The sequence below is a fragment of the Echiichthys vipera genome (genome assembly GCF_963691815.1).
Source record: "Echiichthys vipera genome assembly, chromosome: 8".
Lineage (NCBI taxonomy): Eukaryota > Metazoa > Chordata > Actinopteri > Perciformes > Trachinidae > Echiichthys > Echiichthys vipera.
Genome location: NC_139833.1, coordinates 7,809,347 through 7,823,162, shown reverse-complemented (window position 1 = coordinate 7,823,162; position 13,816 = coordinate 7,809,347). Strand labels below are relative to the sequence as shown.

At 40.1% G+C, this 13,816-nt stretch overlaps 3 protein-coding genes across 3 annotated transcripts; 1 reads left to right on the top strand and 2 right to left on the bottom strand.

The window, feature by feature from the left end:
* Positions 1-2,151: 2,151 nt before the first annotated feature.
* Positions 2,152-4,997, top strand: lim2.5 (lens intrinsic membrane protein 2.5; the record flags this gene model as incomplete). Its single annotated transcript, XM_083917584.1, has 4 exons — positions 2,152-2,332; positions 3,696-3,845; positions 4,056-4,190; positions 4,936-4,997. The coding sequence occupies exons 1-4, from the start codon at positions 2,155-2,157 to the stop codon at positions 4,995-4,997; spliced, it is 525 nt and encodes a 174-aa protein (XP_083773710.1). The 5' UTR covers positions 2,152-2,154.
* A 346-nt stretch (positions 4,998-5,343) lies between these two features.
* Positions 5,344-6,267, bottom strand: LOC310950115 (free fatty acid receptor 2-like; the record flags this gene model as incomplete). Its single annotated transcript, XM_083917777.1, has 1 exon — positions 5,344-6,267. The coding sequence occupies exon 1, from the start codon at positions 6,253-6,255 to the stop codon at positions 5,344-5,346; it is 912 nt and encodes a 303-aa protein (XP_083773903.1). The 5' UTR covers positions 6,256-6,267.
* Positions 6,268-9,379: 3,112 nt separating this feature from the next.
* LOC310950114 (myelin-associated glycoprotein-like) lies at positions 9,380-13,044 on the bottom strand (the record flags this gene model as incomplete). Its single annotated transcript, XM_083917776.1, has 5 exons — positions 9,380-9,438; positions 9,798-10,076; positions 10,923-11,186; positions 11,320-11,592; positions 12,741-13,044. 5 exons carry the CDS (start codon positions 13,042-13,044, stop codon positions 9,380-9,382), a joined length of 1,179 nt encoding a protein of 392 aa, XP_083773902.1.
* Positions 13,045-13,816: the final 772 nt, after the last annotated feature.

The window sequence follows — 13,816 nt, the reverse complement described above, 5'->3', positions numbered from 1 at the left end:
GTTCTGTGCTGATTGTTTTAAAGAATTTTGCCTCCATCAACAGAAAAGTGGAGGGGATAACTTTTTGGAATTCAGCCTAGGGCTTCCTCTTTGACGTTTCGCTCACTCCCGGCTTGCACTCTCTCTCACTCTTTCCCTGAGGAAAGGCTGATACTTAAGAGGGTTGATTTATCCTGAGGAATTCAGGTAAGATGATGCAGGGTCACTTAGATGGCCAGAATTGGCAGTAAAAATAATAAAGTAGAATGCATATCATTGCATATCATGGCTTTCTAACCAATGAGTGGACATCTCACAGGTGGGCTTAAAAGGCCTTCACCATGTGATAGTGACTTTCTGGATTTTAGCTCATATCATTAACATGCAATGTGCCTATTTTATATAAATGTGTGTTAGATTTGATGTTTTGTCTTAAATCTGTATTGTTATAGTATTACCCATGGATTGTTTTAGCCAATACATGATACATTACTTGAGAATAGATGGTGAACTTGAAATTCAAGATTTATCTGGTTCCTTCATATACACAGATACGTCTATGGTGTCTCTGATGGAGCTGAAATGCTGATCAATTGTTGTTGTCATACTTTAAAAAAAATTGTATGACTAATTACGTTCTTTGCAGCTACATAGAGGAGTTAGGAGGTTGGATTTATTCGTCAAAAATGATCCCATTTGTTTTTGTGTGAGCTGCTGTCTTTCACGTTTTAAATATTTAATACAAGGCTTCATTTGTGTCATCCATCACTGTATTTCGCAGCATTATTAGTTGTGTGTGAGTTGACGGTGGTGTGCTTAGGCAAATTTTCTCATTTGGGTTTTACGTGGCTTGTTTAGCCGCAGTAGAGACTATAAAAACCATGATCGAATAGAGAGAGAAAGAGAGAGAGAGAGAGAGAGAGCAAGGGAGCATGTGTTGCTATGAGCAGATTGTATTGTGGTTGGTATGATTACTCTGTCCAGCTCAGCAGCTCTTATGACCAGTTCTATGCTTTGTTGTTAAAACTAACTGCATAGTTAAGACACATTTATATGCATTTACAGGTGAATACACACACTAGAGATCAACATTAGAGAACAAATGAGAAATACTTGATTTATTCTGAAATACTGTTATTTTTTATTGTTCAGAATTTTATAGAATATCCCCTTGGGGTATACCACTGCTGTTTTAATAACCAAGACATTTAAACAAAAGCCTTTATTTTGTGAAAAAAAAACAGTGAGCAAAATTAGGGAACAGCACTGTGTCGGAAGAGAAGATTTGAACAATGTTTTCTTCGGGCTATAGGATTAAAAAATGAACAGGAAGTGTAGAGGCCACAGCTTTGAATGACTTCAGCACATCTGCGCCCACAGGACATCACTAGTTTCTCACACTGCTCTGGTTTGATCTTGGTCCATGCTTCTTCAGTCTCTTCCACACTTCAGTAACTGTAGTGGGTTTCTTAGACATTACTTTGTTGCTAAGTATTTTCTGGAGATCCTGTATGGGGTTTAGATCTGGACTCATTCTTAGCTTCAAGGAATCACTTAACCTGTTTAGCAGTGTGACAGAGGGCATTGTCTTGCATGAAAACTACAGCTGATTGGGAGACAATTGCAGTGAAGGTATTGCATGTTGCCCAAGGAGGTTCACATAAACATTTGCATTCACCCTGCCATGTAGCTGTACAAGAAGCCCAACTCCTGCTGCAGAAAATATCCCCCAAACCATGAAACTTCCTCCTCCAAATTTAACTGACTTCTTCACACACTTTGGGTTCAGTCTTTCCCCGGTCCTACGCTGAACATAATGTTTCCCATCAGACCTAAATAAATAGAACTTACTCTCATCACTGAAGTGCACGCTGGACCAGTTCTGCTCTGTCCACACAACATGCTCCTTTTTATTCTTTCTGCTGATGAGAGGTTTGGTCACTGCAGAGTGGGCTTCCAGTCCAAATTGTCTTAAATGACGAGACACTGTGTGCCGAGACAGATCCTTGCCCTGTTCAGCACTGAACTGGCGAGAAACTCCAGCTGCAGTGTTAAAGTGATTCCCCGTTGAGTCTTTGAGTTTATTTTTCAATGAGTTTACTTGCACCACTGACTACCATCTTTCTTTCTTTTTACACAGTGCATAGAGCCTTAACCACTGACATAGTGTCACTCATGATGCACAGCTTCATGGGAGGGGGCCTATTTTGTGCCATTGTGGGGAACATCCTGTTGGTGGTCTCCACAGCCACAGACTACTGGATGCAGTACCGTCTGTCTGGCAGCTTTGCTCATCAGGGCCTGTGGAGGTACTGCATGTCCGGAAAGTGTTACATGCAGACTGACAGCATTGGTAAGTAGGAAAACGTCATCTTGGCACCTAAAAATGCCCTTCTCTCTCCCTGTGTCAATAACTTGTTTTTTTAAGCTGACTTTGATAGGATGAGAAGTGTAGGTAGTTAGAAAAATATTCAGATCTTTCACCTAGCAACACAATCTACAGTCATGCTAACAGCTCTGCGAGCTAAATGTTATTGTCAGCATGTTAACATGGTCACAATGTCAATGGTTACATAGCATGTTAAACTTAAGCTAAATAAGCACTAATTGAACCATACAGATGATTCTGATGGGAGTGTTATTTGTTTTGAAGGTATGATTTGGTTATAAACCAAAGTTTATGGACAAGTTTGATTTTGACTTGATGATGTTGCTTCATGAACAGTCAGGGGATCCCCAAAGAAACGAGAGCTTATCTATGTTCCCAGGCTCTTCTGTTCTCCATCTTAATATGACACATTAAAGTGACCTTTCAAATGCTTTAATGTGCTCAGCAATGTTTTTCTCTGTAGGTCAAACGTTCAATGTAGGCTGTTTCCCTGAGTCATATCTTGAGATCCCTACAGCTGATATCGTACTGGTGTTATACTCCGCAATACACCCACAGTGACTGAACAGATTACCATTATCATTCAAACTGCATTTGAAACATCCATCTCCCTTTGTTATTTTGTCCAAGAGACTTACATGACCTGAGCTCATAGGAATGATCCAAAACCATGCATTTCATCTAGTTGCTGATATTTTAGTCTGGACCAAAGCGCTGGACTGATCAACTCACAGACTCACATTGCCATCCTTTGAGACACACAAGTGTGGCCAAAAATAAAAAATATATTTCCAAAGTAAAGGCGTCTTACTGAAGAAAAGCACTGAGAACACAGAGTTTAAAATTATGATTGTGTTTACCTGTAAGTAGTATTTTAATTTCCTTAACTTCTCCTCCATGATTATTTAATTCTGTGCATTATTATTAAATCACCAATCGACCAACTCAGGTAGTTACAGTTGCATTATACAAATCGTATTTGCACAGTAACTACTGCTGCCAGATAAATGGTAGCAGATTCTGATATAGAGAATTTCAAATTAAATAAAAAAATGCAAATATTCGATATGTTCTTTAGCAAACACTTCCCTCTGCAACTTATCAGTTGAATGTGCATTTCACATCATAGCTCTTGTTTTCATAGTCCCTGCCTTCAAACAGCATGACAGTGTTAATGATTGCTGCCGTGTGAGTCCAGAAGTGCACTGTTACAATTCACAAGTTCAAGGGCAAACGTCATGTGGAATAAAATGTGTTAGTTCATGTTTTCGGATGATTTGGAAAATGTCTTTACAGTATTGTTCTGTCTTGTTTTACTCCTCCCCAGCCTACTGGAATGCCACTCGTGCTTTCATGATCCTCTCTGCCATGTCATGCTTTGCTGGCATCATCGCAGGAATCCTCTCCTTCGCCCACTTCTCGGCTTTTGAGAGGTTCAACCGCTCATTTGCCGCTGGGATCATGTTCTTTGTTTCAAGTGAGTTGTGAAAAAAGCAACCAATGTGCTAATAATTTTCATCACATCTGCCATGAATTATGTTTTTTATTTAGCACATTTGCATATTATGTGGATCTCAGATACAGTTCCTAAGAACTGCCATAGGAAATCTGTATCACATCCACCTGATGACATTTTCTCATACGGATATTCATTTTAATGTGTGTCACTCTCTGTCCACCATACCAGCTCTCTTTGTTCTGCTTGCAATGGCCATTTACACTGGAGTGACTGTGAACTTCCTGGGCAAACGCTTTGGTGACTGGCGCTTCTCTTGGTCCTACATACTAGGCTGGGTGGCACTGCTCATGACCTTCTTTGCAGGTTTGTTCAAATAAAGGAGTAATTCCTCTATCGTGCTTATAGTAAACAAGTTTACGAAGATTACTGACGGAGGAGCGTCATGTTTGAATGAAGTGACCGAGCATAACTATGACTGTAAAACTAGGCAGCGCTGAACAAATATGAATCAAGATTCTGTTACTATAAAATGTTTACAGAAACACATTTTAGAGTACTGTTTAGCTGCAGCTATAGCCACCATTTCTTTCCTGCTTCAAAACAGACCAAACATTGCACTGCTTCAATTTGTTTGTGTTGCTCAGAGCTACATTGTTAGTCTGTATTGTTTTATTACTGTGATTACTGTCTATAAATAATATGGCCTTAATAGTGTCCCTTGGAAATTAAAAAATTAACTTATAAACTGATACGCATTTGTTAATTAGTCTGGTGATGCCAAACTAAGTTTTTGCAAACAGTTAATATTAGAAATTCTAACAACAGCTCTGTCAGATCTTGAAAAACAGAGCAAAACATCACCGATTCAACGCTGTCACATGAATACTTTCATTTTCTTAAAATTTTATTAACAGAAATTAGAACAACTTAGTACAGTCTCATCCGTCTCATGCATCAGTAACATTTATTTACACCAGGGAACAAAAAAACCACACCAATCTTTTCTACTGTATAATAGTTTGTTGTTGTGCAATTAACCTGTACTTGTACGTATTTGTGTACTTAAGAAATGGCCTTTGTGGTGACCTATGTTTTGTTTTGTTTTTAGGTATATTCTACATGTGTGCCTACAGAATGCATGAGTGCAGAAGAGTGGCTGGCCCACGTTAAAGTGAATAACGTGTCAAGGGTACAAAGGATGTCAATTCCCATTCAAAAATAGAGAATTTACTGTCATAATAAAATTTGGAATTTTGCATATGCACCAAACATTGTCTCGTGGTTTTGTCATAAAATATTCTGCAAGTGTTTGGAATGGAAATCAGTCTCTATAAACTGATAAGCCATACAAACAAAATATTGTGTTACCCAGTTACCAGCAAAACCTGGATGTTAGACATTGTTTTATAAATGAACTGAGCTGTTCTAGCAATATGTACAGTGTTACACATTCTAATATAATGTCCATCATATACAGACATGCATACATAACATTGAACTGGATATTGAAAGTGTATTATACACAGCTTGTGGCCTGCTTTTGCAATCCCGAACCAGTGAGTACGTGCTTCCTGAAAATTGACTTTTGACTAGTGCAGTGGAAAGCCGAGGAGGAAAAGTAGAAGATGATGGGATCGATACAGGTGTTGAACGTGCTAAGCAGCAAGGTGTAGTACCTCCATTTTGGGCTCTGGCCCTGGATGTAACCCAGTAAATGAGAGATGTTGAATGGCAGCACACAAATAAGAAACATAGCTAGAGTCCCCAAGGCCATTCCAATGGCCTTTTGCTTCTGCATCCGGGATATCCTAGGGCGGCTGTACAGGATCAAGATGCAGCGCAAGTAGCAGTAAACACAAACCAGAAGAGGTGCGAGGCAGAGCACAAAGAAAATCTCCAAACGTACTGGGAGGAGGAACTCCAACTGCTCATCAGAAAAGTTCTCATAGCAGACACTGGAGTTTTGTGTGGACATGGATGGGTGGTGCTGGACAACGAAAGTAAGGCTGCAGTTTGCTGCTGAAATGATCCAAATAACAGCACTGATAACTATTGCGTACCTAGGTTTGAGCAGCTGATGATAGGTGATGGGGAAAGCTACCGCAATGTAGCGAACCACACTGACCGCCATCAGCAGCAGGGAGCTGGTGTAGATTGTGGAGAAGAAGGTGAAGTTGGTGATGGAGCAGAGGTAGCTGGGCAAATTCCATTTCATGTCGGATGCTGCCTCGTGCATCTTGAGGGGAAGGATGGACAAAAAGAGCAGGTCAGAGACGGTCAGATTGAGGAGCAAGATGTCTGTAGGAAGTGGCCGGGAGCGGATCTTGAAACTGAAGGCGTAGAGAGCCAGGAGGTTGGTTGGCAGGCCAATGATGAAGGAGATGATGTAAACGGAGAGAAGGATCTCACTCTTCACCATTGGCTCCATTATGACTCTAAACCAAAGGAAGTAAACAAACACCAAGGTGGTTAAAAATACAGACGCTTTTCTATTTTTACACAACTGAAAATAGATCAGTGAAGTCTGTGTGCATGATGTGGTCCAAATAAGAAACATTGAGCTTATTTCTGAGACGCAATGAACACAGCTTGTGGGCGCAGTCAGGTAAATGGAAACCAGACCCACCAGCAAAAACAAAATTTGCCATCAATACCAGTTTGATAGAGAAGTATTATCTGACAATACTGCCCGTAATAGTCACTAGACGTCCACTAAATTATCACTTTTGTACAGTTAGTTTCCTTTACATCAGCAGATTTTCAATGTATGTACGAATCTTTATGTCTTTGTTAGTGCCTCGTGTTTGCGAGCGAGAATGAATTAAGTCTGTTACTGTAGGAGGATGTTTTTTTCATGACTCTGATCACAGAACATACTTCAGCTCTCAAGGTCAGATTCCAGACGCCAGATGTGGAATTTCAATAACAAGAAGGATCTACAATGTTTGATTAGATGAATAGACATATTTACTTACCTGCAAGTAGAGGTTTTGAACAGTCTTAAGCCTTTTAAAGAAACAGCTAAAGCTCTGTGTTGTTTTCCTTGCTGTGCCTTTAAACCAGTTTGTAACTTATGAGTTCAAAGATGAGCTGATATAAAGAGGTATAAGCCGGATACATATATAACCCCAGTGTGACACACCGCTCTAACTATTCTATACTCAGTCATGAGCAGACAACTATTGGTTAATATTAACTAATAATGCAAAACCGAAGCTCGTGTTGACATTAGATCTCTGCAGGAATAAACTCTGACATGATAATTAGGTTTGGATTTCATGAAGCCACGAGCCTGCATTTATTCAAAGTTACGCCTACACCACAAGCCCAGAGAGTAAGTCATCATTTCAGATAAAGAAATTATCTCTCCGCATAGACGCTCAAGTTATACATCCTTTTCTGAAGAGCGTAGACTAGCTGCCTGTGTAGTCTCATACAACAAAGACCTGTTTTTTGTTGCTTGGGAACAACTTGAATAATGGTTTCCTTCCTGTCACCCTGTTTACATTATCATCAGTTATCACTACAACAACAGGAAATAAAACTGTCACAGGCACTAACACGTACGTACTTTTTTTTGCAAGTCAAAGGACGTTCAAATCTGAATATCTAGACGAGTGATCGAGTCTAAAGACGAAACTGTATAAAAGTGTGGATAGTTCTGTAAGGAGCCTATGACGGATTCATGCTGCAAGCTCTGGAGGACTGAACCTGCCAACATAAAAAAATGAGAACATTTGTATTCATTTCCATTTTTTACTTACTTTTCACCATTTTATTGATTTATATTTCATTTGCATTATTTAAAAAATAAATCTTTAGGAGTTTGCATGTTCTCCCCGTGTCTGCGTGGGTTTTCTCCGGGTTCTCCGGTTTCCTCCCACAGTCCAAAGACGTGCATGTGTTCGGTTCATTGATGAATCTAAAATTGCCCTTAGATGTGAATGGTTGTCTATCTCTGTTCGTCTCTATGTGCTCTGTGATAGACTGGCGTCCTGTCCAGGGTGGACCCCGCCTCACCCCCGATGTCAGCTGGGATCGGCTCCAGCACCCCCCACCCCAGACCCTGACCCTGGGATAAGCGGTTGAAGATGAATGAATGAACAATCTTTCATTCATTTTATATAAATAAATTAATTCATTCATTCGTTTTTTTTTTTTTTTCCTATTATTTTCTTATGTATTTCCTTTTACATTTCTTTCCCATAAAGCAGATGAGGGGAGCGTGTGTCATGGGACCAATCTTTGGCCCATGTGCTGATACACAGGGCTGTCCTCATCACTGCCTCGTCTCCCTAACATGTCAGGAGATCACTACAGAACCGAGGCGTTAGAGCCTATGAATGCAAAAATAAATAACGACATTTAATAATTGATACAAACATATATATAAACAAATAAAATGGAAAATTCAATAGGAATTTAAATAAATATGCATTAAAACGAAGGAAGATAAATAAAGAAGCTAATTAAAACAGGAATATCAATGCATGTCACATCTTATCAATTCATTATTGGGTACATTTATTTCTAATATTATTTATGGTACATTTAATAGCATATTTATTTATTTATCGAGTCATTTATGTATTTATTTCTGTGGTTTCTTTGGCAGGTTCATTCCTCCATAGTAATCCCAACTCTATAATATCTAAATATGTATCCCTGAGTGGTTGACAGGGGCCTGCACAGACTTTTTGAAGGGCAGGGGGAGAAGGAAAAAAAAGGGCACCTACAGCGTGTCCTCGCCACAGAAGAAGGAACTTAAGCACGCGCTTTGGCTGCCATGCCATGCTAGAGGGCACTTTAGCACGCGTTCTTCAACAATTGGGCCACGCGTGTGTGTGTGTGTGTGTGTGTGTGTGTGTGTGTGTGGGGGGGGGGGGGGGTAGTGTGCTTTTTCAGCTTTCGCCAGTGCTGGTTGAGCAAAAAGAGTTAAACGTGTGACCTTAAAGTGACGCTGAATGTGGAAAGACAAAACAAACAATGGCACCAGCTACAATCAGATTTGTTTTGAGGAATTTGGTTCTATGTGTCCATGTCTATGCCAGCTCTCAATTGGATCCATGTATATTTTCACGTTTTATGCTTAATATAAGTGACGATCTTTTTGTGAACCACCGCATCATACCATCACTTCACCTCTTTTTGTCTTCTCTTTTGGGGGCTGTTGTGTTATTCTGGTGCTGTTGAGCTCTGCTTGGTCTGGTCAATTTCTTCCAAATAACCATTGTGATACACGCAGGAAAGTCTGTCCACCTCAGGGTTACTCCGTCGGCATGTGACTGATTGTGTGTCTTCATGTTGTGCTCTAATAACAAGGGAGAGGGAGAAAGAGAGAGAAAGAGAGGGGCTTGGGGAAATTAACAGTTAGATGTTCTAGATATCTCTATATTATTTCATCTTCTGCACATCAGTACATGACCGTCAATGTTGACAAAAACTGTGTTTGCGATCATAGAGGAGAGAATAGGCAACTCATACATACATAAGAGATTTTCCTCACTACATACTCAATACCGTGAGTATATCGTGAGAACAGTTTAACCGCTTCATTTACCTTTGAAGACTGCAGGATGGTTCTTCTCGTTGGACATTGTCTCTGTGGGGCCTTTAAAAAAAGATGCAGAATTGTGATTTGAAATTGGAAATGATTTGACGCAAACACTACGTTCCTGTTTCATGTTAGCCCAGTGGTGTTCTGTGGTTAATATACTAACAGTAAAAAAGATGAATCGTAGTAGTGCAGTCATGTATGACAAAGAGTGAGGTTTACCAACCTGTCTCTAGAGCATTTTCTGTAAAGAAAGATTGCACATCCAAACAGCAAACCAATTCCCAGGACCATTAAAGCTGACCATATATACACTGAGGCTGTAAAAGGAAAATAGCTTGATTAGTAAATGTAACACACACAAAAAAAAACTCTTGATCTGCTTTTGGGTGTAATTTGGGAAAACAGTAACTTACATGTCTTTGACAAGTGTACAGACAGCTGTTTGGTGTCACTACCCAGGGAGTTTGTAGCTGTGCAAGATATGTTAGACTGTCTTTGAGCTGAGCCATGTATTTCCCCAGAGACCACATTTTTCTTAATTGTGGAAACAGTGCTGAAAGAGGATGGGAGAGTGTCGTTTCCATCAATGGTCCAGCATATGGAGGCTTTGGGGGACGCCTCAGCCTGGCAGACGCACTTCAGAACTTCCCCTGTCAGGTGGCAGGAGGACCCGGGTAAGATTATTGGAGCATCTAAAACGGAGCGAAATGTTATTCAACAGGTAGCCAAACCTCTCTGGCATCATGGGTTTACTGTAGACTATGAGTTTTAAAAGTCAAAGATGCATTGTCATTAAGCTGAAACATCTGTCTTCCTAAAAAACATTGCTAGGCAACAGCATGTGTCCTTGTTATCTGCCATGACAATAAAATAGGGTGACCAGAAGTCCCCGGTTTCAGGGGACAGTCCCCGTTTTCAGTGACCTGTTCTTGGCTACTGCTGTCCCCAGAAATGTCCCGAATTTCACTGTGACTGAAAGATTCGAAAATGGTATATAGGAAAAATGATGCATCTATCACTATGCATAATTTAATATACAATTCCCCAAACTCCAGCTTGACATATTTGGTAACTTTGGACACCTGTCCACAATCATTTGAAATACATGTGGGTTTTGAACAGTGTTTGGCTGCAGAGGATCATGTCTAAAGTAGATGCTGACCCTAGATTTGGGAAAACTTGAAAAAGCTCTCACAAGACTCTCTTCACAACCACCTATACTAAGTGAAGCGTCCAGTTTAGATGCCTAAACTTAACAATCTAACCCTAACCATTCGAGTTCAATGCCTAACTTTAACTATCTTGCGGGACTTTCCTAAATATTTGGTTACCATCTAGACCTGACTGCTGCAGACCATGCCTTTGTGATGACAGACAGGCCACTACTTGTTAAGTATTACATTTCTCTGGTGGTGCCGTTCAGTAACCGGCAGAGCAACTCCCTGGTGTTAATGTTTAGCATTGTATTCCTAAATAAATGAAGATTATAATCAGTAAATTCTGGTGCAATAGGGGAAATAGATTGTAAAATGCTTTACAATGAACATCCAGATCCAACCAGTCAGACTTCCCTGTGCCAATGTCATTGTAAGCGATGCAGGACAGAGAAGTGTCTCGGGTGATGTTGTTGAAGAGCCTTTTTCTCTCAGTTGAAGTGATTTCGTTGTTGTGACCCTTCTGTCTTTGGAGCCATGTGTACGTGTGTGGTTGCGGGTTACAGTTAGCGGCACACTCCATGGTGATGCTTCCACCCTCAATTACCGGTTCCTTTCCCGGTTTAAGGGTCACAGTCACAGGTTCATCTGTGGGTATATAAAATCACAACATACATTTAATTTAGAAAGACCTGGCAAGTTGATGTAGTTATGTTACTTACTGTATTTTGAACCGGCAAACTGCATCACTTACATAAAATGTTGAGTGTTATTTGCTGACTTTCTGTGGTGAACGTTCTGAACTTTGCAGAGCACCACATTGTGCTGTTATGCATTTTATACGTTGCTGGTCCATGAAGTGTCTTTGTGTACAACCATTGGCCCTGTACGTCCTCGTTCAAAGTCACTGAAGTGGCGTTTTTTAGAAATGGACTTATATTCCAGTGCAGGGCTGGAGGTGAGAAAGGGCAGGAGTATTTTACGCTGCAGTTAGCCTGGAGAATCTCCCCATCTACTATTTGCTTCTGAATGGAGACAACAGGAGTTTTTCTCTCTGGAAGTCAAAACAAAGTGTAAATGGAAAAGACATAATCAAATTAAACATAAAAACTTTTATTTCTAGATTCACAACTGTGTAAATGAGATTACTATGTTAGAAAAATGTCATAGCAGAATATGATTTTTAGGGATGATACGGTCTTCCCTTTACTTTACATTGACTGCAGCTTGTGTAGGTGCGGATACAGGGTGTCATGTTTAGGATCAATAATAGTATTTTTTAGCTTATAAGTCGCAGTTTTTTTTATAGTGTACGTTATATGACGGGTGCGACTTATACTCTGGAGCGACTTATATGTGAAATTATTAACACATTACCGTAAAATATCAAATAATAGCCCTGGCTGTTATTTATCTGAGTCACGTAAGAGACTAGGCGTATATCAGCAATCGTCACACACACACGTCAACCAATCAAAATTCGGCGGGGGCGGGACATGGCAGAAGTGCGTTGTGGAAAAAAAAGATGCTACCTGCTACTTCCGTACCTGACCGACATGAGTTGGCGGAGTTGTTCCGAAGTGACACCGAGGAAGAAGAGTTCAGTGTATTTAGTGATTAGGAGTGACAGGTTGTTTGGTAAACGTAGAGCATGTTCTATATGTTATAGTTCTGTGAATGACTCTTACCGTAACATGTTACGTTAACATACCAGGCACGTTCTCAGCTCGTTGTTTACGCGTCATATAACGTAAACACTTATTCAGCCTGTTGTTCTCTATTGTATTTTTATTTTAAATTGCCTTTCAAGATGAAATGTCGTTTCTTGGTGTTGGATTTTATCAAATAAATTTCCCCCAAAAATGCGACTTATACTCTAGTGCGACTTATATATGTTTTTTCCTTCTTTATTCTGCATTTTCGGCCGGTGAGACTTATACTCCGGAGCGACTTATAATCCGAAAAATACGGTACTGTGTATCTTTGTGGTGAAGTCAATAACTTAATAATGTGGAAGAATATGTTCAAGTATGGACGAAGTTGTGGCTCTGGTGTGGTGGTGTTTCCTGGACGCTGTAATGCATCTTTAAGAGTTTAATGGGATGGCCTAATACTTTTTAAAATGTATTTTTTTTGTACTCATGGTAAAGTATATTAATGAATGTGCCTGCAAACTCAAATTTGAAGTTTACAGATACTTACCAACAACGATGGTTACAGTCTGATGATAGAACTTCTGAGATGTTTTAGAGTCTGGGTTGATCCAAACATAAATCCGGAGGTTGTTGTCTGCTATCTTCATGTTACTAATCACCAGGGTGCAGTTGCCCTCTGTAGCATTGCCCAGTACTGAGGTGCGTCCTCTGAACTGCTCTTCCACTGTAGTTGGCTGCTGCCCATCATACACCACAGGATAATATCTGTTATGGTACTGGTACCAGGTGACTCGAGAATGAGGTTGTGTCTGACATGGCACCACAACACAGCTCCCCTCCACTGCAGTCATTTTTGTGGGTACAGTGATGCTCCAGCTTCTCGCCTGTCGAAGCATTGAAACGCCTTTGTGAGGTGAGAGAAGGAGAACGAAGGAAGGGGGAGAGCGGCAGTCCATACGGCAGACGTTAGTTGTGGTTATTCTGTTTCTGTTTTGCTACTTTTGGAGACGAATGAGAAAACAAAATACGTGACACAAGCGATGACACGATGACCGCTGCAGTATTTAGAGATGTTAACCATACCAGAGTGACACAACTTCTCAGAAACAAAGTGAAAATACTGCTGTAACCATATTGAAGCCATACCATACCACAAACGTGGTGTTCATTTGTGAAGATGATCTTGCAAATAAAAAATAAAATGTGTGACTATCATAAACTTATGGAAATATCCCATTTGCTTTTTGTTGAGTAAACCAGGACGTTGCTAACTTCTGGGTCAGCCAGGCCTACAAAAACCCTCATCAATGCAACACTCTATAATGAAGGGAGTCAGTAATTGCTATATTGATTTGTTATTTTTAAGAATTATGCAGGTTTGATGCTGCTTTTTACTTTTTTCCCGTTCTCGGCCAGGAATAAGGTATACTTCCTTCATGATGCCACTAATTTTTGAAATATTAGCACACGGTGTCACCTTTGTTTAAACTGTTACTCAGCGTTAGAAATAGAGATTCAAATAAATAAAACTTTATTACCAGTGATCAAGCTTAGCAGTCGAAGCAGATGAGCAGTCCCCATGAAGAAAGCAGTCGCTGTACACCATCCACTAAGTCACCTTTT